This window comes from Corvus moneduloides, chromosome 6 (assembly GCF_009650955.1).
Source record: "Corvus moneduloides isolate bCorMon1 chromosome 6, bCorMon1.pri, whole genome shotgun sequence".
NCBI lineage: Eukaryota > Metazoa > Chordata > Aves > Passeriformes > Corvidae > Corvus > Corvus moneduloides.
In genome coordinates this window covers 37,118,679-37,143,815 of record NC_045481.1, presented here as the reverse complement: position 1 = coordinate 37,143,815, position 25,137 = coordinate 37,118,679, and the positions used below count along the sequence as shown (strand labels likewise).

The 25,137-nt window shown below is 41.1% G+C and overlaps 2 protein-coding genes and 1 long non-coding RNA gene across 5 annotated transcripts in view; 1 reads left to right on the top strand and 2 right to left on the bottom strand.

Moving 5' to 3' along the window:
• EHD4 (EH domain containing 4) overlaps positions 1-3,301 on the bottom strand; it is a 30,159-nt gene extending 26,858 nt beyond the window's left edge. Inside the window, exon 1 of the mRNA XM_032111362.1 lies at positions 3,047-3,301. Within this exon, the coding sequence (XP_031967253.1) occupies positions 3,047-3,282 (236 nt within the window). The 5' untranslated portion in view covers positions 3,283-3,301. The remainder of the gene's footprint in view (positions 1-3,046) is intronic.
• LOC116445138 lies at positions 1,112-18,748 on the top strand. Its single transcript, XR_004240664.1, has 3 exons — positions 1,112-2,718; positions 17,136-17,255; positions 18,563-18,748. It is a non-coding gene; the product is annotated as an uncharacterized LOC116445138 (long non-coding RNA).
• The window catches only part of LOC116445135 (cytosolic phospholipase A2 epsilon-like), a 38,054-nt gene continuing 19,326 nt past the window's right edge, over positions 6,410-25,137 (bottom strand). The window contains exons 5-23 of one of the 3 annotated variants that reach the window (XM_032111360.1): positions 24,866-25,002; positions 23,927-24,055; positions 23,221-23,261; positions 22,605-22,647; positions 22,125-22,188; positions 21,012-21,181; positions 20,795-20,887; positions 20,012-20,049; positions 18,705-18,840; positions 17,123-17,259; positions 16,595-16,820; positions 14,911-15,025; positions 14,355-14,492; positions 13,337-13,444; positions 12,086-12,274; positions 11,033-11,199; positions 10,112-10,298; positions 7,826-7,874; positions 7,175-7,228 (exon numbers count right to left, since the gene is read on the bottom strand). In XM_032111360.1, coding sequence (XP_031967251.1) covers positions 7,843-7,874; positions 10,112-10,298; positions 11,033-11,199; positions 12,086-12,274; positions 13,337-13,444; positions 14,355-14,492; positions 14,911-15,025; positions 16,595-16,820; positions 17,123-17,259; positions 18,705-18,840; positions 20,012-20,049; positions 20,795-20,887; positions 21,012-21,181; positions 22,125-22,188; positions 22,605-22,647; positions 23,221-23,261; positions 23,927-24,055; positions 24,866-25,002 — 2,150 coding nt within the window. In that variant the 3' untranslated portion in view covers positions 7,175-7,228; positions 7,826-7,842. Of the gene's footprint in view, positions 7,229-7,825; positions 7,875-10,111; positions 10,299-11,032; positions 11,200-12,085; positions 12,275-13,336; positions 13,445-14,354; positions 14,493-14,910; positions 15,026-16,594; positions 16,821-17,122; positions 17,260-18,704; positions 18,841-20,011; positions 20,050-20,794; positions 20,888-21,011; positions 21,182-22,124; positions 22,189-22,604; positions 22,648-23,220; positions 23,262-23,926; positions 24,056-24,865; positions 25,003-25,137 lie in introns of all 3 variants that reach the window. The other 2 variants (XM_032111359.1, XM_032111361.1) reach the window with 2 other exon arrangements.

Here is a 25,137-nt window from a genome sequence, read left to right as displayed (position 1 = left end):
CATTGTCAAATACTCGAATAAAACTATCACCACACTACACCTTAGACAGCAAAACTGACAGGTTTCACTGCATTGTTCCAAGTGCCAAAGCGGATAAACAGCACTGAGTGAAAAAACATAAGAGCTGAAAGAAACCTGGAAGTGTTTGTTTGCATATCTTAATCCCCAGGGACCTTTAGTCACTGGTAGATCCGTGCTTTCCATAAAGACTTAGTGGAAGGAACTGGGTGGATATGGATGTGTCAGAGGTATGAAAATGTGAAGTTCTCACGATAATGTCTAAATTAAAGCAAATCCCAAATGAATATTTGACAGCTAAACAGAATTATTATGTTCACACATAAACCCAGTAGTAAACACTTAGGCAGACCTAATATACCCTCCTGACTATGAAGTGGAGAAATGTGAACAAAAAGCAGTTTTAATTAAGATTTAAAATAATGTTTGCTTATTAAAAGGTTTGCAGGAATAAAAACCCTGTAGCGCTACTTCATTCTAAGAAAAAATAATCTACGACAAAGATTGAATTAAAACAATCTTGAGAGGGCATGATATTTTTCCATAGGAGATTCAGCCTACCAGAGGGGAAATTTATTTCTGGCTGATCTGGACACTATAATATTTTCCCATGTCTTCTTCTAAGTTTGCACACAGCATACGAGAACTTCTCTTTTTTTGCCCTTCTTTTTCTCCTCTAAATTGGATTTTGAGTAACAGTCACTGTGACACTATTGTCTAAGTTGCTGCCCATCTTCAATGGAGCATTTTCTCACGCTGATTCAACCAATTATTATCTACACTATAGAGAACACTGAGGTAATGAATGTTAATCATAGTGAGATCCTTTAGAAGCAATAACAGATATTCTGCCACTGATTTGGGCTCAACACTCAATACCTGCCTTCTCCAATACCTTCTGTAAAGATTAAACTGCTTTGCAAGCTACCTAAAATGTGGACAGGAGGAAAGGGTAAGAGGGTGAATAGAAGGGTATATCACAGTAGAAGCCACCTCCTGCATCAAGTCAGGTATTTTAATATAACACATGAGAAACCATATTTGAAAACTTCATCTTTGTCAAAATTGTCTGGGCATCTTCATCCAGCACTAACAAATGCTAAAAAAAAAGCTGGAAAGAGCTGTAATAAATTATAGGTCTTTTCTCGTTCCGACTGTACATTAGTATCAATCAACCCTTTTGCTCGGTATTTTATTGTTACAGTGATAATAAGTTACTCACAAAGCAACAGTAGCAAAAAGACACATAAGGCACTGCAAGGAATATTAATGTTTCTAAGCACAATACTGACTTGCACTTCAGTCAAATGCAGGCAACTGTAAAGGACAGAAAAGTTGAATGTTCATAAATCAAGAACCAGTGTTCTCAATCAAGGCAAACTCTTACAGGAGGGGAGAAATAAAGTTTTCTATGAAATGCAAATAACAGAACAACTCTGCTGACAGGCAGAACAAGTTCTGGTATGCACATATTTGGGACCTTTCTGCCTCCCTTTGTACTACCCACGCTCTCCCCATCCCTTGTTCATAAGCCAAGTAACTACACTTATCTGGAAATATATACAGACTAACAAGGCAACTGTAATTTTAAAGAAGAAAATAATGAGTATGCCTAGAGAAATGTTAGAAAAATCCAAATCAAACACCCCCCACACACACCACCTTGTGACTGTCTGTGGAGATCCTGAAACTAAGTTTCTTTTCTTTTAATTACAGCCTTATTTCTATTTTAAAAATATTCCTCTGAGCAACACCTCTTTATGTGTTTCTGGGAATTCAGTCATAATCAGTAAAGAAACCATGTTCAGCTTCAAGCTTTCAATTAGCTAGTTGTAAAACCAGAAAAGACACATGATTAGTTCTGCAAACATCTGAAAAGCTCTCAGGTGATTAAAGGTAAACATTGCTCTTCAGTGGAGAGGGGAGGTAGGTATTTTGCACTGCAAGAAGAAAACACTGTTATGGCAAGGCTGCCGGTAGTCTTTGGAACTGAAAGAAATATTTTAAAATTTTACAGAAGGACTGTAATGAACTTCAGATATAAGCACGTCAAAATGTGAACCAAGTGACCACTCAGTGTCTTTTGCAGAGTTGGGCACAACCTTAGACTGATTTGTAAGGCGCAGGTGAGAGGGAAACTCAAACATATGCAAAATATTCGCAGGTTTATAATATTGTGCTTACCCGAGATATGCTTCAGCTTCCTGAAAATGAGTCACTAAGAAACTTAGAAATAAGGAACAGAGGAAAGACAGAAAATACTACAACAGGGACAACACTGTTAAGCTGCCTTAGTAGTGATACTGCTTCTTCAATCTAATTGATCAAAATAAAGGCACATGGAAGGGGAGACTTTCCAGATACCACGTGTTTTTTGCCCAAAACTCTTGTCACGTTACGCTTTTACCATCACATCCGATCTGTGCATTAAGCTACTTTCGGGAAAGAAAGGAGAGGAGGTAAGGTTAAATGATCCCTCATGGCCGGTGCAGTCATACCGTTTTAACACGAAGCTCCTGGTTTTCCTTTGAAACAACTCACAGATTAAAAGAACTAAGAGGAAGTAGACAACGAGGGTACGCTTTCTCAGCAGAACATGAAATAGAGATAATATTCTTGAACAGGAAGCAAGCGGCGAGCTACAGAGCGTGTAACAGGGTCGGGAGCGGCACCATCCTCGACACAGCACGGAGGCTCTCGGTAAGCCGCGCTGGCCGGGAGGGTCGCCGGCCGCGGGCAGGCGCCAGCCCTGTCACCCCGCTGCGGGGCCGCCCCGCCGCCTGTCACCGGCACGGCGCTGCCCGGCCTCGGCTCGCACCCGCGGGGCAGCGCTGTCCCGCACGGGCGGGCTCGCCGCGGGCTGCGCCGCCAGAGCGTGGGAGGGATTTACCGCAGGCAGCACCACCCCGGGCAGGAGGTGAGCGAGGATGACCGAGCGGCCGGCGGGGGCGAGGCGGGCAGGGCGCCGGCCGGCGTTCCCCGAGCGGGGCCGCGGGAGCAGGGGCCGCGCATGCCGGGGGTCACCTACCGGATGAAGGTGGTCTTGCCGGTGCTGTACTGCCCCACCAGCAGCACCATGGGCTTGTTCTCGAAGTCGGCCTCCTCCAGGGCGGGCGAATGGAACTCATGGAAGCGGTAGTGCTCCTCCAGCGGCAGCAGCTTGCGGAGGTAGAGGTCCCGCAGCCCGCCGGTCACCGTCTGCACCACGTCGGTGCCGCCGCCGCGCTCCCGCCCGCCGCCCTGCTTCCCCAGCCAGCTGAACATCCCGCCGCCGCTGCCGCCCCGCCGCACTGCCACTGCCGCCGCCGCGCCTCCCGCGCACGCAGCCGCCGGCGCGGACCCGCCCCGGCCCGGCGAGAGGCGGTGCCAGCAGCGCTGCCGCGCTCCGCTCAGTGGCGGGGCCGGGGGGGGCCCTCTCCATGCAGCACACACCCTCGGAGCCGGGTGGGTTTGGGGTTTTTCTGAAGAGGAAGTTGGTCCGAGTTTTTTTCAGAATCCGAGGATTTTTTTTTTTTTTTTTTTTTTTTTTTTGCCAAAAGTCCGCCTCTGGAGGTTAATTGTACCTGCTGGTCCTCTGCGCTAAAATCTCAACCCCTTGCGATGAAATCCGGAAACACTTTGACAGCTCCGATCTGAAGATAGAACCGCCCAAATGCTTTTCGTGTTTTTCTGTTGATGGTTGATGTCTTTGGATGCCAAAGAAGTGTGTGACTAAGCGCCGTGGTGTTTAGCTACGACATCAGGCAACCGTTTTAAACACAATGAAAAATCTTAGTATAACATGGAAATGTTTCTGCGAGACGTGTGTAGCAGGTACGGCCACTAGTTTTAACCTTAGGTCCTGCATTGTGTTAAGCCGCGTAGGAGGATCACCTTGCCCATTGATTTTACAGGAGGTTTTAGTGGAGTATAATACCAGATTCACTACAGCCTTGGGAAAATCAATAAAACAAATATTTTTTTATCCTCTGACATTAAAGTTTGTGCTCGCTAACTACATAGAAATAAAAAACTTGGGATCTCAGTTAAAAAAAAAAAAGGAGTGGGAAATTTTGCTGAAACTGTATTTAAACACTATATTACAAATGTATCTTTTGTGTTACACACTTATGGCTCCTTCTCAGCATCCGTATCATTTAAATCCCCTTTTGCTGGTCCAGCACATCTACTGTTTCACATTTTATCTATGTACCTTTCTTCCTCCTCATTTCCATATTGAATACTTCATTTTCTCAGTATGGTCCAGGTCTTTTCTAAATAAATTAGCAGGTTTAGATGTGCTCTTTTCATCTCCTTCCTCTCTACACTGTTCCTCAAAGAACAGATGTTAGACTTTAGCAATGCTCAGTTCTGGGCATTTAACCTCGTTGCCTTCTTTTGGTTCCTTGCTTTGCATTTTATTTAGGGCTGCACATATGTTTTGTAACTCTTTTGTTGCAATTTCCATGCTGAGTCTAAAGATTTTATACCATTTCACATAGGGTCTTGCTGACTGGTTTCCTCATTTTTTAAAATCTCCTTTTCGTAGTTTGGTTTTGTATTTCTTTAATTGTCATTACTTTTCTCTGAGGGTTAATTCATAGGTAATTAAGTAATCACATGTTACTTCAGTGATTTCTTTTAAATTAGCCTTGTATCACCTCAACTTTTGAGGTCTGACTGTTCCTAACTATTAATTATCTGCAAAAATATCTAAGCTGTGGAAAACCTAAGTACTGCGGTGTGAAGTGAGGTTCCTTTTCCCCTTGTCTGTGGTGCTACATCCAGTATTTAGTGACTGGAGAACCTTACATATCTCACAGGGCAGGTACAATACTATCTCAGACTGAGTCTCTGGGAATTTATGATTCAGTGCAGGACTGAGGCAGATGCAGAAGCATTATATTTTTTCAGTCCCCAAAAATTTTCCAGTGAGCGCATCAATCAGTTATTTGAATGTATAAAATTTTATCAGCAAGAAAACTTAATTACATGTGTGCAGAACTACCTCACTTTCTTTAAACCTGCTGCCTGCTAGTTTTGTCTGATCCCCTCCAGGTCTTGTGATAGAAGAGAGGTGCACTGACTTCGTGCATCTCTCTCTTCTCTGCCTTTCATTCCTCCTGTGCTTTTTCTAGGGGGCAGATTCTTTATCTATTCATGCCTTGTGTGGAAGCAGTTCCACCTCCTTGATCAGGCCTGACATTTTCCTCTGTATTCTTGTTGAACAGAGAAAACTGAGATACTGAGTAAGTATTCCATGCAAGATTTTTGAAATGGGGTAAAGTGTTCATTGTTCTCCATGACCCTTTCGTGTCTGCTAGAAAGCAGCAGGAAGGGCAGGGAAGTGTTTGCACTCACACACCTCATTCTGCTGGTCTTCAGACTTCCTGCCTACATGCTTCCTGCTGTCGGTGAAATAATTTTTGCCCTTCAGACAACAAAGCTCTAACTGTATATGGGAACCTGGGAGCGCTTCCAAATTCCCAGGTCTGGCTGTGCCCTCTGGCTACATGCTGTCCCATATTGTGATGAGATCCAGCATTCATCAGCAGGACTGCTGTCTTTGCTCTCTCGTTTCCATGGGAGATAAACTCTGGTCATACAGTCCAGGAGCTCTATGGGCTCCTGTAGGGTGCAGGTAAAGTGTTCACTGACCTAAGTGGCAAACAGAAGGATTACATCTCTGTGCACCACCTAGGAGGAGACCCTCAACCTTGAGGGCAAAGGAATTTGTAAGACTTCCATTTTTGGCCCACAATAACAGGGTTTCTTGACAAAGAATACTACAGCAGAACTGAGGAGCAGGGAAAGCTGTAGGAAATATGGGCTTGTAGATATAAGCTGTCTAATAAATAAACCACTAGCATTGAATTAAAAAATTTAGAAGAAGAATAAATGTAGACTTTTACAGATTCCATCTGTCAAAAACCCAGACTGCTTACTGGAAAGGAGCCATGTTAATGTCACAACCGAAGTGTCAGAAAACTGAAAGTTTATCTTCTGTTAACTTCAGTTGCCATACTCTATAGCAAGTTAAAAAAAAATCACGTTTGCATGAATGATATTAGGTATACAATTGCAGTTTTGCTTTGTCTGTGTTTCTTGTGTCATTTCTATGTAATAGGCTCAAAGACTTTAATATTATTAATATTAAAGAACATTTGGTATTATCAATAGCATTTAAACCCAGATTACTAAAATAAATTAACATGAGTTGGTTCTTGTAGAGATGGGTCGTAGTTGTAATTCTAAACTCAAGGGGTCCCAGGATCCCAGAGCACTTTACAGCTAGGTGTGGAGCAGATATACTTTCTTCTTCAATAATTTTTCAGCAGCTATGAAATGTCTGCCCATTGTCTTTGTCTTGCTAGTAGAGGAAGAAGCACCTAAAATAAATGGCCTTAACATGTATTTGGTATGAAAAATGTTTATTTGCTCTAACTCCTACTCAAAAGAAGTGGTATATTATATAAATTTAATATTTATTTACATTCACATAAAGACTCCTTAGTTCACAAATGGTTCTTTTGATTTTGTTTTAGAGACAATGGATTTTGTTCTCTGCTGCATTTCTGGACCGGCAATCCTCTGTTTTTATAGCACAGGTAGAACACAGATACAGTCAGTGTAAACTTCCTCATGCTTCCTTGTCCACGCAGTTTCGCCCTGGCCTGGACGGTCACTTCTGCAAGTACAGTGGAGCACAGCCTCACCTAGCTGCCCTCCTAAGGTTGTCAATGAGGGAAGCACATTAGTTCATTAAGGAAGAGCTGGTTTTTTGAGTTTATTCCCTCCACTGACAGACAGGCTTTAACATTTTTGATGACAAATGAAGTGCTATTCTTAGCATTCTTTGGCTTTTCTTCACTTCCTAATAAAATTCCTTTCCTTCTTCATCGACAGGACTCATAGAGACTTTATTTCATATTCCCTGGTGCTGGGCAGTCAGCCAAGTGCTGGGTTCCCTCTCTGTCAGGCACACACATGCCACAGCCATCGGGTGGTTTTTGCAGTGCTTGCTCTTTCTTACACTGCTTTTTCCGCTCCACAGCAGTACGCAAGGCCTGAAGAATCAAATCTTTGTTGTTCTGGACGTTGTAGTAACTGAGGTTCACCAGTTTGTCAAAATTTTCCTCTGAATAGCTCAGATTGTTTATGTAATATGGGCCACAGGCATTGGCAACATCAACCTCACCCTCTGCCATCTCTGAGGGACTACGCTTCACACCTAGCAGACAAGCAGTGATATGGTTAATTCGCAAAAGAACAATTAGGGTCTGGGTGTTTCTCAGTCACAAATAGTGCATCACAACCCTAAACTATATTAGTTTTTTGTTCGACTTTGCACCGATGAGACACAGCATACGAGCAGGCTGAACTTCTATCTATCTGCTAGTATATAGAATAAACAGGTTCTTGGAAGGGAAGAGGTCAATTAATTTTGTTGGATTCTGAAGATTACTGGATTTAGATGCCTTTGAGTGCTACAGGATGGCTGAAGATCCCTGTCTGGGGCAGAGACCTGAAGACACAGAGATCCAGTGCTGTGTGTTAGTCTGTACTCCCATGTCACAGTTTCACCCCAGCCAACAGCTAAGCAACACAGCTGCTTGCTCAGTGCACCCTGACTGAGGGATGGGGAGAGAACCAGAAGAGCAAAGAGAGAAAATGTGGGTGGAGATAAAGACAGTTTAATGGGACAGAAAAGGAAGAACAACATAACTTTCATTCTAAATCCCAAACACAGCACTATACCAGCTGCTAGGAAGAAAATTAACTCTTTCCCAGATGAAATCAGGACAGCCTGACATGAGGGTTCACATACATTTTTATGCTTCCTCATCATTTCCACAGACCCTTTGGTTTTCTGACAGCTGGCATGAGGGAAAGAGAGTATTAACAACACAGAAATAGTAGGCAATACTCTCAGAGAAAGTATCAGAGACATGAGAATTTTTCTGTCAGCCTCCAGTGAGACCATCACTCTGCCCAAGAGGGTGTTACTGTAACAAACAAGAACCCTCCACAGTCACAGATAACCAGCACCACCTGAACCACGGCAAGGGGGTAGGCACTGGGAAAAGTCAGCATCTCACTGATAAGACCTCATGCATTCGGGGAATCTTCTCTGCCAACATGGATCTAACAACACTGAAGAAAGGGTTCTGATTTTCCTTGAAGGGTCTGTCTGAGTCCAAAAGCTGTACTCCTCTCAGCTTTGCAGACAGAGTTACAGTGAACTGGTACCACTCAATTGAAGCAGAGTAAATCTTACACAGAGAATCCTCTTTCTATTTGATCATGGAATAGCCTAACAGTACAGCATGTAACCAGTTTGAATATGTCAGTTTTACTTGTTTACTGCTCAGACTCTAAATTCCCCTCTGAATGAGCTGATGGATGAGCTGCCTATGAAAAACTTGCCTGTTCATGTGATTGTACTAATATTTCACATGCTGTACAATTTAGATCTGGGCTAGGGCATGGTACTGAAGCACTATAAATTAAGCTGATCTCTGTCTGTCACTAACAAAGGGCAGACATCCTTTTCCAGCCTCACAGGACCTTCTGTGGCATCCATCCTGCTGCTGTGGAGGCCAGGTCTCAGCTGTGAGGTGTCAGTTCTCCCAAAAAGCTGCATGGACAGAGCCCTTTCATGCCAGCTCAGCTGACACTTTGCCTGAGGGGGCATGACAAGGAGGACCCCTTCTTTCTCTTCCTCTTTAATCTCAGCGTGCAGCTACCAGCTGAACCGGTTGGGCAACACAAGCATGCCTCAAGTGTATGCAATATGCAGACAGCATGCAGGTCTTCAAATTAATTTTCTTCATAGCTAGCAACACCCCTTTTTAGACTCCCTGATAATATATGCTTACATTTAACATCCGCACATCATCTGATGTACACCTGATAGTAGATACACCTGATAGTAGATAACTGACTTAGGCACATCATCCCTCGTTTCTGGAAATTATTGAGGGAAAGAAGGCAGGCAAACTCCCTCACAGAGCAGTACAAAAGAGCAGTGCAGTATAGAAGAGCAGTACAGGAGCTAATTCTCAGCTCTTCTTCTACTTCTTTCTTCTTTTCTCCTTTCTTTAATTCTCTCTACAAAGGGCAACTGCAGAAAGTAACCTTTCTGTTATCTGATCAGTGGTAAGGAGCTGGAGTAGAATGGTGTGTGTACCTCCATAAATACCCTTGGTCTATTTGAGTCCTGTTCAAAACCCCAGCTGTACACCTCAAACATGAAATGAGCTCAGTCAACAAAGCAAAAGTACCATATTATTTTTTACAACTTACTTAATATAAAAGGATAAGAATTGATACAATTGGGACAATAGTTTCTGCATTTGTTTTGGTTTTAAATTTAATGTACATGTACCAACCTAGAACTTCTGGCTTTCAAGTACATTGTGGGGCTTTGAAGTGAACTCACAATGTGAGTTAGGAATTTTAGCATCTGGAGAAGGAGTAACTGAGACTTTGGTGCCAACAGAGTAGTATGGCATGTGGGATATGGTACCAGAACTTAGAATTCACCTGTTTAGAAGTGACTGGCAATGTTGCTACTGAAACTCTTTAAATTTCAAAGTGAACAGACACTGTTGGAATGGCTCAGTGTTGTACTTTCATCACTTCGCTATACCTCCATGTTACATTTCCATCACTTTGCTTCTGCATGCTTTTTTTTACAAGGTCATCTGCCTAACTGTAAGCCTGGAAATTATTTCAAACAATGAAATCCTTAGGCTCCTCAGAGCATTCTCTAACAGGAGCGGATGACAAGTGTGAGAGGAAATTACCGCTGCTAACTTCTGCTACTGCCGATAAACAGAATATTCTTTTCCTCAATTAAGTACAGTCTGCTTATGAAAAGCCAAAAAAAAAATCTGAAGAGGAAAATATTTGCCAAAGGCTGATTCCAGATGCTTCTCTACTGTTTAGGAAAAGTCACATATTTTAAGTTTCTTTATCTGGTTCAGATCTAAGCAAAGAGGGTTCAAGTCTGTTATTACAGCATGATCTGAAGAGCAGTTATTATCCAGTAAAAAAAGAGAAAGAAAGTGGCTGCTGCCTCTGTTAATGTGATGGGTAACCATAAACTTACCAGGTGCTTTGTATTCCCTGAAGGTGTCATTTACTAGAGGGAAAAATATCACAATAGGTGTTTCTGGGCTCTCTTTATCACCAACAATGTAGCATTCCTTCAGATGTGGAGTTTCCTGATCATCTGGCACCTTTGTAGGGAAAGGAATTCCCTGTTTTGCAAAGTATTTAGAGGCATCTTTCAGGGGCTGGTTGCCACAAGAGGAAAACAAAACAAAAGAAAACATCAGAACATATGGGAAGAACTTTGAATTTGACCAAAACCTAATTTCACTGGGAATATTTGTGGGGTAAGTGACAGGTTCTGACAGATTATGGTACATACCCAATTTAGGTGTAGGTTGTTTATGGAGTCAAGACTTGGAAGGCCAGAGTTAAGTGAGATGGATCTGAGTATATGTGCCTGTCTTCGAAAAGCTACATGCCACATTTGGCCATCAAAAAGTTGCCTTAGACAACTTTTTATTCCTAAGGAATTTAACATTCCTAAACACAAACTGTTGTTGCATTTATTTGCATATCTGGTCTTCTGGGTTTGCATCAAACCCTTCTATTGTTGCAGTTATATTGTCCTGAAGGTACATTTTTCCTTGCATAGGAATATGTATGATTGCATTGAAAAATATTAGACAGTGTTTAAAGACAATTAGCTTCATTCATTCCGCATCTGACTGCCTTCAAATCAGCTAAAACGACTTATATGTAAAAATGAGCAGATAGAGTTTACTAACTTATTATTTCCTGAAAACATTTGCAGTGTTCCATAAAGATATGTGACCCCCAGTTAACAGTAGACTGTTAACTTATTAACACTTCCCAGATATTCGGAAAAAAAAAAAGTTTCTGTGAGTAGAGGATCAGCCATTCTGGCAACTCAGTGATGAAACAGAGAAATCAATAAAGAAGAATGTGCAAGACTCACCCCTGTCTGTGAACCTGAGCTGTAATTGAAATGCAAAATGACATCCACCTTCCTTTCTGGCCTCATAAGGGGTGGGTAACTGGTAGCAAAGGCAAATGCAGTATCAATCAGGATGAGGTAGTCTGCTGCTGTTGTCAGGTAGTTGGGCTGGGAGTCCAGCTCACAGTCTAGGAAAGAAGCACATTTTTTCAGAGGAGGTGCCCAACGCAAGGGAGGTGCTGAGGAAAGTCTATTGTTAACAAAAAGAGACTTCAACTTCTCTTGGGTCCTAGACCTACCTATATAGCTGATGGCTGCAGTTCAGTCATTTCTCAGTTCCTCATCTGGCTTCCCCTTTTCATCTTTACTCTGCAATTTCTTTGGCTTTCCTCTGACTAAAAGCGATTAACTTGGGGCACAGGAGAACAGACTTAATGCATCTTGTGTGTGACTCTGATCATGTTGGCGTGGGGTTTTTTTTGTTTCCTTTTCTTTTCTTTTTGTTATTAATATGAAACAAATTAAATGGCACCTCTCTCTGTCAACACACTAAAGACTAAATATGATGTGTGCTTTCCTCACTATGAGAGTGGCCCCACAGCTACAATCGTATGTGGAACATCTGGTGCCAGACTGAACAAAAAAATTCCCTACCTGGATAACAGGGAATAGTGTTACAAAGGTTGTACCTTACTTAGAAGTAAAAATGTAACAGGAACCGAAGCTCCCTCCCACATCCCCTGAGTATTGGCCGAGCAAGAGATAGTGTATGATAGCACCAGTGCCCTGCTGCAGGCATGCAGGCTGGCTGGCTGGCACAGCAGCAGATGTGCTGGGTGACTAACTGGGATTTTTCTCATCTACCAGTTGTGAGACTTCATGAATTGTTTTTAAAAACTTGTTTTGAAGCCTCCCCTGCTACTTAATTTCAGCTTTCAGTGACAAACAGCTTCAAATACTATCAGAACATCGGAATGAAACAAAAAAAGCAGTTAGCTTGATAACTTTTTAAGGATTTTTTTTTTCACAAGGATGGTTTAAACTGTAACTTGAAGCAGGGTGCTGTTACCATACCTTTCCACTTGGAAAACTCGCTCTCTAGGTAGTTGTTGTTTATCTGGAAGCCTTTCAGGAAGTTATGGATTTCTGAGGCTGCTGGACGTAACATTGCAACATCTCGGAAAATTTCTGAAAAGCTGTCAGTAGGACAAACCACTCGAGTATCCAGCTCATTTGGTCTCGTCGGGAATAGGGCTCCATCATCTGCAGAAGAAAGAAAAGCAGTTTATGTATGTGGTTTGTTTCATTGTTGAAGTCAACCTGTGCAGTCATCCTTTGGTTTAATATGTTTGGAAAACTTGAACTTCTTTCTCTTTTTACTTCCAGGATTTTCACAAATCTCAACTTTTTTTTTGGCTGAGCTTTGAAAAATCCCTTTCTTCTTCTCACTTCACAGTGATAAAGGCTTTGTTTGTACAGCAAAAAGAGTTCACCTCACCTACTAGAAATTTCTTTGCTTTGCTATGATTTTATCCATTAAATATCTTGCACTTAACTGTCTTCCTTTGCTAGTCCATGCCACACTTTCTCTCTCAGACACATGAAAAGCCACACAATAACAATCTCTCAGCCACACAAACATAATTAATGTTCCTTGCTAGAAAATACAGACTCCTTGTTTTAACAACCAGAAATTACTTCCTTACAAGTGCTAGAAGATAAAACAAATAAGCCTTTTCAAAATACTTCTCTTCTTTGCCATCTTTTCTCTTTGTAATGTGTTTGTCTTGTGTATTTGTCCTTCAAATCTGACCCTGCATATCTTTCCTAATTTTCTATTATGTTTTGCAAATCTCATCCTCATGACTAGTTTGGAATGACTTCCAACAGTACTGAAGTTTGCATCAACGCTTTGTAGACTTCAGAGATGAAAAGATGTTGTTTGCTCTTGTTTCCCTGATGCTTCAACTTCTGAGAGAGGATCTGGAAGACTGTGGAATGCTACATGAGCATCTTCCACTTATGGGGATATTTTTCTCTAGTTTTACCCTTGTGCTCAGAAAACATCTCATAAGAGGGCCATTGTCTCTTTTATTTTTCTGCGATGGATCCTGTGAGTTCTTTTCACATACAACTGAAATAATTGCCATATGTAATACATGGCATGAATTTCCTTCTGGTTTATATGTGGATAATGGAAATCCCTGAAGAGAACATTCCAAAAGGGCTTTGTAAAATTCAGTAAGAGAATAGCAGCACAGAGGAAAAGAATAAAAAAGAAAAGAGAAAATAAAACAAAATAATCAAATAATAAGAATAACCCACCTATGTCAGCAATTTTGTCTCGGGTCCATTTGTGCCAGAAGTCTTCTGAATTAACAGATATATACCAAGCATCCATGAGATTCAAGGAAAATACACTGCTCCAGACCCCTGTGGCATAGGATATATGTGACATATTTGAAAATAAATGGGGTGCAAAGAAATTTGCTGTAAACCTAAATTTGCAATACATTTGCTGTCAAATAACTGTGTCACTGGACACTTCAGGGAACAGAGACAGAAATGTCCCTGCATCACTCTAGAGAAGGTAGGAAGAAAGTGCCAAGGTGTAGAAAGGGGCTGGTGACCTGACAGCACTTCTGATTATGCAAGGGAAGACCTGGGTCCCTATCTGAAATTGCAGCCAGGGACAGAGAGATTCTGAGTTGCTTCCTTATGCCTCACCCTGAGCTGTAGTGAAATCTCCACACAAGCAAAAAGTTTCAACTTCTCAAAAAAACCCCTGAAACTTCCTTTTTCCTTTATGCAGTTGGTGGAAGTAGAAAGAACAATGAGGCAAGAGATTGCTTTTGCAAAGTGAAGAAAGATTTCCTTACTGCTTTCACTTTTTTTATGCAAGACGGAAAAAAAGATAAACATTCCGACTTATTTGCACTCTGAAATGGAAATGTTATCTTAAGAATTAATCAGGGCAAGATGTGGCAGGAACTTTGTAGATAAAAAGGTGTATTTTAGAGACTCAGGCTGCAAAAGAAACTGATGATTTAACTCAGCAGCAATGATACACAACTTTTGTTGCTGACAAAGATATATAAGTACTGTGAAGGTCTCATGTCAGTAAGCATAACCATAGATGAAATCAATACATCTGATAAGATGAATAAGATCACAGAGAAAATAAAAAATCCTGCAGATAGCGACCTGTTACCAGTCCTAGTATTTTACCATATAGTGCTCCAGGCAGATAAAAAACACACTAACTGTTTAATTTCAGAAGAGGGCTTTGTGCAGGAGCAGATTATATTATATTATATTACATTTTCCCAGAACAACAAATCACCTTCCAAAAAGCAGATTCTGGATTCTGGGATTTTCTTCATCAGGCGACCCATGAAGAACTCACTGCCAAAATCTTCTGCACGAATGAAGGCTCCATATTTTGGAAATCCTACCTCATAAGGGGTGAATTCCACCCATTCTAAAAGAAAAGGCATAAGACAGACTGATTACAGCAGCAGAGGAACAATTATTTGAATAAATACGATATTGGCCAGGTTAAGGCAGACTGGTTTCTAATTAACACACTTTGCAAGCAGGCATTTATTTACTGTACATTTCGCAGTGGTGAATATGCAGAACAAATTGTCCTCTTAAATCTATATGTCTCTGTAAACTTTCTGACGCTTTCTATAGAAGTGCATAATGTCTTCCATTGTCCTGCTTTAGATCCTGAATACTGAATTACACTAAGGTCTTCAAAATACTAACTATTAAATTTCTCCTCTGAGGTGGATTAGCCTTTGAGAGTATTTGTACATTGAATTGATATCCTTATCTAATCCTAAATTGACTCCAATTGGGATTAAATGTTAAATACACTTCTGGAATATTGTTACCTCTAAAATCCTGGTCGCTGATTTTATCCTTCACATTGAGAGAGAGGTAGATGGGCAGGGGGTTTTGACCCTGATTTAGTGCCTGCTGCTGATCTGTGAGCTTATGGCAGTCCTCCTGTTTTGAAGAATGACAGTAGCTGAGGACAATTGGATGACACAAAGAGACTCCCACTTCATCTAAACCTGGGTTCTGACAACGCAGTGCACACATGACTCCAACTAGGATGCTCCCCACACATTTAGTTCTGAAAGGTGCTGCCACATCCCTATCCCTGCCCCTCCCCTGCCCCAACCCTTCAGTACACAAATAATCCTAAATTCATGTTGAAAGAACATGGTAAGGAGAAAATGCTGTTATCCACATTTTTTATTTCAGAAAAAATGTCTGGAAACGTTTGAAAAGCACTCTTGACAGGAAATATTTCATTATGAAAGTGTAAACGCATCCCTGACTTCCCAGAAAAATGCCTTTTCATCAGACCTGTGACAGAGACAAGGCTCATGAAAAGTTAAGGTTCAGCGAGCCTTGGCCCTTCTGCTGCAGAGCTCAGGCAGGGTGGAAAGGGTAGGATGGTTTGGGAGCAGAACCAAGGTTTGTGTGATCCTACAAGCAGAGCTGCAGGTATTCCTGCTCACCAGAGCAGCCTGTGGAAGGATGGCTGCGCCACCAGTGCCACCAGGTTTCCCTTGGGCTGTTGTTGGTCAGGGGACAGGGCTGTGGAGACACTTGCAGCTCCCTCCTGAACAGAGTCCCAGGGAGTCTCTACCACTGTGCTGTGACCAGGAAGTAGAAATGTGGATGTGTGTGGGGTTATTCATATTACAGGGTGAATGTTTTCTCATTCCAAAGTATAAATGGCCTAGTGGGAAAGAAATATTCATGAAGATTAAAATAGAGCCTGAATTCTGTGTGAATTCACAGAATCACAGAATGGTTGGGGTTGGAAGGGCCCTTAAAAATCATTTAGTTCCAATGCCACTGCTATAGGCAGGGACACCTTCCACAAGACCAGGTTGGATGGAGATCAACCATGCTCTCCATCCAACCTGGTCTTAAACACCTGCAGGGATAGGGAGTCCACAACTGCTCTGGGAACATGTTCCAGTGCCTCACTACCCTTAAAGTGAAGAATTCTTCCCAATACCTAAATCTAAGCCTCCCCTCCTTCAGCTTAAGGTCATTTCCCCCTTGTCTTATCCTACATGCCCTTCTGAATAGTCCCTCTCCAACCTTCTTGTAAGCCTCTTTTAGATTCTGTGAGGAATAAATTAGAAGTTGTTCATACTGTAAGTTTCCTATTACTTATTTTCATTCCCATCCTTTCTGTACCAGATGTGATGTTAAGATCTGTATAATACAGCCAACAAACATAATGAATGGTACTGCCAAGGCACATGCTTTAGGCATCTATAAGAAAAACAAACAAACAAACAAGCAAAAAACCTCTTTTGTCTAGGGGTGGCCAAACGTTGGCATGTGTCACCCAGAGAATTTGTGGAGTCTTCAGCTGTGGAGATATTCAAAGCCCATAGTTCAGGGTAGATGGCCATTCCTGATCTTGCTTGGACAAGATGAACTCCAGAGGTCCCTTCCAATCTCAACTATTTTTTGGATTTAATGTCTTTCCTCACTGCTGTATTCACTAGATATTCAAATCTGAAGAGAAAGGTGCTGTTATTGTACCTTTTCATGTAACATGTTTTCAATGATGAGTCCCCAGAGATCTGTGAAACACAGCTGATGTCCTTCCTGTTTCCTCTGGCACAACTCTTTCAAATAGTATTTCAGACGATCAGGGGCAAAACAAGTAACAAACTTATTTTTAAGTACATGCTTTCGGACATCACTGAGTGTTTCCTTGAGATCCTTTTGGGACCAGTCAGGATCTTCATACAAGTTTGACATGGTCCTAAAAAAAACCACACAAAAAAACCACAGGGAAAGTGTGAGTTCTGAAGCAGAGCTTTGGGAAGTTATGAAGGTTTGTGTATTATGTCTTCATTTACATGAAAAAACACCATGTGTTTGGTACTATCCACATATTTAATTAATTCCAAATGTGGGGAAAATACCCACTAAAAGAAACAACAACAACAACAACAAAACAGCAGAAAAAGAAAAAGCCTTTTCTTGATAGTTAAGATCATACAACTCAAGATCACTTCCTGATGTCATCTATGGAAAATTCCTGTGTACTTATCTTGGTCTTACCATGTTGTTCCAGACAAGCCAGTGATATATGAGACACAGTCCAAGACATTCATTTCCTGCACGCTGAGGAGGTGAGCATACATGGCTGTCAGAGCTCTGGTTCCACCACCTGTTGTCATGATTGCTACCACAGGTACCTGTTCAATCCCAAAATACATGCATTTAGTGACATGGTCTGAGAAGGCACAGAGACAGCACTGATAAAGTAGTAAAAAAATGCCACCAGTTCAATGTGAAGAAAAACATGAACTAATAATGGGGCATGTAAGGAGTAAGAAATACTTCATATTTACCTCTGTCAAGCAACTCTGCATTAGAACATGAAATCCATTATCACATTTTCAGTGCTCTATTTCAAAACCATTAACAAAAAGTTGCAAAAAAACTAGAGGAAATTGCACCTTCTTTCATCTGAATCAGATTATTATCAGATACAATAGACCAGAAAATATCAGTGCTGTCTCACGGTTTCCATGCAAGCAGTGATAACCTCCTTTATCCTGAACTTTGCTGAAACTATTGTACAGTTAATCCACAGGCCATACTAGAAATGTCATGACTGATGGATTTAAGAGCACAGGCCAGTTCAGAATCCCTGAAACCAGAGGCTGGTGACACCATTCCCTTTTACAGTTGCTGGAGGAAAAGAGAAACCATGCTCACTCCACCTACCACATATGTATATACAGTACTAGGTATGCAAGAGAGCTGCAATTATTTGCTTCTGTGATCATATAGAAATATAGGGATGGAAGTCTTAGAAAAAGAATTATTTCATAAATATGAATTGGCTCCTTTAACAGTAAACACAGGTACACTGGAGTGAAGGAATGTCAGGTACAAATCATCAGGAGAATCTAGAGAGATTGTTCTGCAGGGAAGTATGGGTGGCTATATACCTGAGGGGAAGGGAACAACCCATGGCTTAGTGCTGGCATTTAAAGGCAAGGTCTTCTGTTTGAAAGGTCCAGCTGTGCAAAAAAAGCTGAACTCAGTTTAGGTCAAAACAAGCAAAATTTATCCTGTTTGCATTTGAGTTTAGGCTTCACACCGCAGTCATGAGTGCCTAATTCAAAAAAAAAAAAACAACACCTGATTTTCCCCTGCCCTTAAACCTCTGTTATCAAACCTGTTTGCTGAGCAAGAACATGCTACAGCAGACAAAGTCAGACTGGAAGTGTGCTGTGCTCACACAATGGGAACCTAAGCGGTGGCACAAAAGATAAACAAAATAAAGTCCAGTTTTAGCCATGAGGGAATGAAGCGCTGAATCCACTGTGTAGATCTGGCGTAAAAGAAACTTTGGCTTTGGTTCTGAGAGCACCTAGCCTCTCTCTACATTATGGTGCAAGCTACTACTGAACACAAGGCTAGATTCTTTAGCTTCAGAGCTACAGGCTTTTTATTAATGTTTCTGATGAATACTCATTTCTTCCCTAGAATAGAGAAGTCAGCCACAGAGAAAAGAACTCAGCTATAGTTTGTACATGAAACTACAAGGTTTCCAGGAAAATGTGACCACCAATGCTATATTTGGACACTCATCTGTGCAGAAAGCAGAGAATAATTATGTCTCAGAGACCTCATCATCCTGCAAGTCCTCTTCCAGGTGGAGAATGTCCTTCAAAGCGGCTGCAACTACCTTCTTCCTCTTGCGAATGAAATCCCGTTCCTGGACACACAGATCAAACCCCAGGCGTACATCTAGGTCATCCTGGCTGGAACACGGATCAGGTATCATACATCACATCTGTAGTCTAAGCCAGCATTTTAATTGCTTTACCTCATAAATAGACATGCCTTCACTACCAGGTCTATATAAAGCAAAGCAGGAAGATATTAAATGTTCTGGTTTGTTCTTGGAGAAAAACAGTCCGTCTGCCTTTGAACTGAAAGGAATTTTTTTTTTTTCTCCCTGTCAAAGATGCCTGGAATTAAATATAGCTGCAAATAACAGTCGTTTCTTTTCAGACATAAATCCAGGCGCCTGCAGAGGGCAGTGTTTTAAAGGTGGCTTTTAAAAGTTCTGCAAACTTCCACTGATAACCCGCGAAACGTTCTACTGAAGTTGTAGATTTACATGATCAGATGTTCTTTTGATGTTTCTAAGCAGTACATATGGGGTTTGAAAGCTGCTATGAAAATCTTGCATAGCCGTTCTAAGGAAGAAGTTTTTAAATGACAGCTGTAAACTGTATGTATGTTTCATAGCATATTTACTGAAAATAAACAGCATGATAGAAGATACGCCTGCTTTTCTGGAAGCTCTCTCCTGTTACTATATGGTACATAATGTAACATATTCACCTTATAAATTTTACTAAGGCCTGAATGATATTCCAAAACACACAGTGTGGTTCCTTGGTCTAGAAATGGTCAATCACTTCATTGAATTTATTTGCTTTTTTCTCTTTGAGCAGACATTAAAACAATAAGAGCAGGTACTTTTTTTTTTTTTTTTTGGCATCCTAAAGTACCCAGATACTCTGATTTTGATCTTTTAGTGAAAGAAAACAGTTAAAGAGACCTTTTGGGAAACAGAAAGGGTTTTTTCAATTAGTTCTGAAATGTTGCTTTTATTGAAAATCTGCATTTTTCAGCAAAATGTAGAGGTATCAGAGTATGTACAGTGGCCCTTACCATGTAATATTGATTGCAGCACAATATGAATAGAAAATTGGTGTGTTCTTCATAATTTCGTAACTTCCTGTCCCATTACAAAAACTTGGTTACTGAAAATCTTCACATTATGTACTGAATGCATTTTATTTTGTAGTCTGAAATGAGGATGGACCAGCATTCAGGACAAAGGCAGTAACAAAGGGATTGGAACTTGTCTGACAACTATCTAAATACAAAGAAGCAAGGGGAAAACCAGAGATGTCTTACCATTTTTTCACCTTAAGGAGTAAATCAAATTTTCTGTGCTGAAAATCGAAAAGGTAAAATGATGAATATTAATATTTTGTTCAGAACAGTCCCTTTTCCCCGCTCAGATATCGATCTTTTGAGTCATCATTACACCTACAAAACTCCAAATCTCAAAAAACTGAGATCCCTTCTCAGTATTTCAACAGTACCCAGAGATGTGCACTGATTTAGTAGACTAAGACTTTAGTACTATCATCTGTAGTCCACATCTTCTCTCTCATAAAACTCAGGTGTAGCTTGCCTGCTACTAATTAGCTACACAAATAAATACCAGAAGAGCTGCAGTGCTACAGCTCAGATCTCTGGCAGGATCCACTACTGAAGATAGGTGTTGAAACCAGAGCCTCTCACGTAACAATGTTAGATACAAGGGGAAGCCAGAGAGACAGAGCACCCCATCCATGTGGCTCAGGTTTGCCTCCCGTGGCAGTGGCCCAGGCTGCAGCCTCACCTCTCTGTCCCAGTGGCACCCAGTCACTTCCAGCTTAGTTAAGTGCATGCACAGTAGAAGGATAATGAGCAACAGTTTAGACATTTTTCTTCTTCTCCCTTCTCCCTTGGATTTCCCATTTTATTTTGCTCCAAATAATTCACTTCACTATGCATTGCCCTAGATTGGAGGGAGGTTAGAAAACAGCTATCTCTGTATAAAGAGAAGTGGCCCTTGGTTTCTGCTTCTTGCAAATCAGAAAGAATTTCAAAAAGCTTGCAAAGGATTCCCCATGGCCAGCAGGCACTCACCTCACCAACTACTTCCTGCTCGGAGGGGAGTGACTTCAGAGGGATTGTCAGAGGGACACTTCTCCTCCTTGCTCCACATGACATGCAAGCACACTGAAAGGGAGCATGGAGTGCTTTTTGGTTAAAACAGAAATGTTCTCCTCTTGCTGCCTACTCACACGTAAATGTCAGGTCATAGGACTGTCTGTGTTGTCTACCATGTTCTGGGGTAACGTACAAAGGCGGAAAGCTTCCTCTTCCTTCTGCGTGCAACATCCAGGGAGGGTTGCTTGTATCTGGCATAGTGGAAGAAAGTGGGATCTGGGATAGGGGAGTGGGAGTCACAGCCCACTGAAACTGTCTGGGTTTCTTCAAAGGATCCTCTCACTGTAAATGTTAGCTCATTCTCTAAAACAATGAGATAAAATGCATACACAAAGTTACTTATAATTGTAAAGAAAAGAGAGAGAGAAAAAAAAAGAAGCAAAAGGTAGCTTTGAGCAAATTCCTTCTCCTCTTCATTTGTACTTGGAAAGCTATCTTCTAAAAGTGATCCAAATCACAAACATTTCAGGTGACTGTATCATTACAATGTGCTGAGCAAGAAGTCAGATGGGAATGTGACATGAATGGCACGGAATTTTAGACTGCTGCTTTTCTGTTGCAGTTGCATCATGACACAGTGAATACATTCAGGTACTTTGCATGGTAAATCATCCTCATCCCAGGACAAATAACGAGCTGAAGAAGTTCTCAGTCCCCTAAAATAAGATCTGACTCTGCAGCAGATGACCCTATTAATATAAACAGCTTAGCTAATCCTGCCAGAGTGTGTTACGCATGCTCTGAGATTGCCTACCAGATCCAGCCCCTCAGGGGATGTGGGCAGAGGAACTTCTAGATTCTGGATCTTGACCAGGGTCAGGCAGGAGCCAGCTGCTGAGTGGCTAACCCCTGCAAAAAATGAGGTGTTTCTGTGCATATGCATAAGTCGAAGTGACAGAGATCCTGAGCAAAGTTAACATCATGGACTATAACGCCTGAGGAATTAAGCTTCTTCAGGGTTTAGCAGTACTGCAGCAGAGGTTTGCAGAATCTCAGCTTGTGTTTTAGATACCTTCTGTATAAGCATCTGATTCTAGTAATTTCTAGTCTGGCACAAGACTCTCCATGAAGTCAGAATCCTGAATCTATACCTGCTGCAGGACTGGTGGCATTCCCTACTGCAAATTTTTTACAAATCACCTTAAATGTGATCAGTTAAAGCCTTAGTACTTTGATGATGCAATGTCCAGGCCTTGTTAGGGATGGTAAAATCACTAACATTAATTTTAAGACTTTATAATCTTACCTGAAAAACGCTTCTTTTGCATCCTGCCGTCTAAGTAAACTTCCAAACAGGCTTCTTCACGACACTACAGTAGGTGTGATGAGGACAGAGAATTAGATAACTCATCCCACTATCTCACCACCAGTGGTGACAGATGTTGGAAGAGTCATTGTACAAAAGGTCATTGCTTAAATGTGGGGGGCAGCTTTGTTGGACACTTTTGCCAGACACAGTGAAAGTGAGAATTAATTTGTTGTCACATGGGAAGATGGTGCTATGCTAAACACATTGTAAATTTCAATGGATGCAGACAAAACGAGGGAAAATTATAATAGTCAGAAGGCTCCTCTAAGATCATGCTGGCCTCCTTAAAGATAAAGCTCCTAAGAGAAAGTATCACTAAAGAATAAAGATTTGCATTGTTTCCCTCACTGACATTATAGTCAGCTATGGTAAGGAATGATGTGGGAAAGAACACAAAAGAACAAAACATTATTTTACCACTATTGCCCCATTTGTGATGATGGTTTCAGGAGGACCCTGGCTGGAAAACAAGAACAAAAAATATGCATTTTATAAACAATATGTTCTGGATACTGGTCCTGAACAGGACATACTATTCTCTCAAAATTTTTATTACTATTATTTTCTTTGCTCCTTCTTATTGTTTCTGTAAGTATGCTCCCTTGATACTAGATACCCCGTAATGACCCAGCAGAAATTATTAAACTGCCATAAGGCACCTGGAAAGTCATTGCAACAGCCTTAGTAGCACAGGCATGGTATAACACAAGTTGGGTAGCAATATTCTCCTCAGCCATGACTTTCCCAGAGAACACTGTCCAGTAAATCTGTAGACTTACTGCAGTGGGATTTGCCAGCCAACTCTGAACTATGTAAGACAAAAATCTTAAGAGAAAGTCACAGAATTAAAAATTCTCAACTCCTCTCCACATCATGGCATTTTTTCCTTTCATACAATGATTTTTTAATGCACATATTAAGTTTGGAAAAACTTGTTTCTGGCCATTGAGGCGATACTGCATCTACAAAAGGTTTCCCTGCACTAATGCATAACTCCAAGCCACTACTCCAATAATAATGGGGTTTTACTCACATGCTCTCCAATACAAACTCAACTTCCAGCTCCTCCTTCCCCTGAAAATAAAACAAAACTCTGTCTCAATTAGCATGTGCAGAGGTTTTCAAAGCGATCTTAATTTTTGCAAGCACAGTGTCCTTTACATTTAGTAAGCAAAAATATTCTGGTTTGTGCTTGCTATTATCAGCATTAAATGACAGAGGCAGCTGTTTCTTCTCCAAGGAAAAGTTCTCAATTTTACTCGCAGAACGAAAGGTGTTTGGTGCTTATAAATCTCCGTAACAAACCTTTCTCCCTAACTAACACACTTTCTTTCTCTGCCAGCTGAACATGATATGTTAAGGTTTAGTGTTAAGAAAAATATTGTGGAAACAGGCCATTTCCCTGTGCTTGCATTGTTTTGGTTTTTATAGTCTTTGTGAGGATTAGATAAACTATCATTTTCTATCAGATTATTGAAAGTGCAAAGCTTCCCTAAAATTGCACCTACTCTGGGGCTTGGGAATTTGGCCATGATCTGTGCCAGAGGAAACCAACAGGAATTTGAGAAGGCCATCTATTTTGTCACTGATGTGCAGTTTCCAGGATATTAATAAATTTTGCTACATTTTTACCACCAAGCTGGTCCTAGTGGTAAAAACCAGAAGAGACAGTACACCTCCTTAAACAGAGGGGAGATAATGGACACCAAGCTGCACTAAATGTCTGACCGAGCTCTTACCTCTGGGTTTAGTGGGAATGATGTAAAAACTCTTTCCCCAAGGGGGATTTTAGCTACATCAAAAAGCACAATTGCACGGTCATCATCACGAATGATGTCATCGTCAGAAACAGTAATTTCTAGAACATTCTGGGAAAAGAAATGAAAATTATCCAATTCACTAGCATGTATGACATACAAGAAGTATGACATTCTGCAGCTCTTCCAGGCTTAATGTCTGCTTTACAGAGAGGAAGTAGAAAAGTATTGATGAAAAAGTGTCAGAAGGAAGAGTAAGAAAGTGAGTATAAAGAACCAGCTCTTAGTCTCATCAATTAAAGCTGAACTGAGATCTCTTTTGGGTCAGCTGTTATGCTTTTAGGTAGCTCTCATAAAAAATGCAGTCTTCTAGGGAGGAATATGGATTGCCAAAAGTCCTATATTGTTTCATATCAACACAGGCAATAGAGAACACTTCATATCAATCATCACCTTTCTAGGTCCTTGGACTTTCCGCTTTCAGCCACCTGTTCAGAGGTATTTGAGTGTAGTGCAGTTATCAGCAGCAAACTTAGTAAACATCTTAATCATGCTAGAATTTAGCAGCTTCCTAGCATTATCTCCTGCCATTATTTCATGTCCTCTCAGAAGAAGATGTGTTTTTCTGTTATACTGTAATTTTGTATTTTCATTTCAGTTTCTCTGTGTTGTCACTGTCATGGGTCCCACCAGCCTTCCCCAAGGAGGTCAGACTCTCATTACCCATAAATAAATAATAAATATCTGTTAGGAGCAAACTGGATTCCAGCAAAGCCAGAATTTTTTTGCTTCAACTTGCATGGGGAATTTTAAGTAAACCCAGAAATGCATGAGAAGACATTTCTAGTTTAGGGGTTTGGGGCTAAACTGAAAGACACTGTGTAGAGATGAGATAAGAAAGAGAGTTTTTGGTTTGTTTACCTTGACTTTTCTCTGTATCCGGAAATAGAAAGTTTCATTCCACACAGGATTTCTGCAGTTTTGGATGGTTTGGGTGTGGAATATCTCATCTGAAGCTGTTGGCAACCAGAGGCTCACATAGCAATCAGATTGGCTTACTGTAGAAACATAGGCACAAAATATCTGGCAGAGGAAGCACGATACAAGCAGTGGAGACATTGAAATGCTCTACAGCTTCAACGTGGGTGAGAGATGGCCAGTTCTTCGTGATAAACACTGGCCAAATGAGGAAG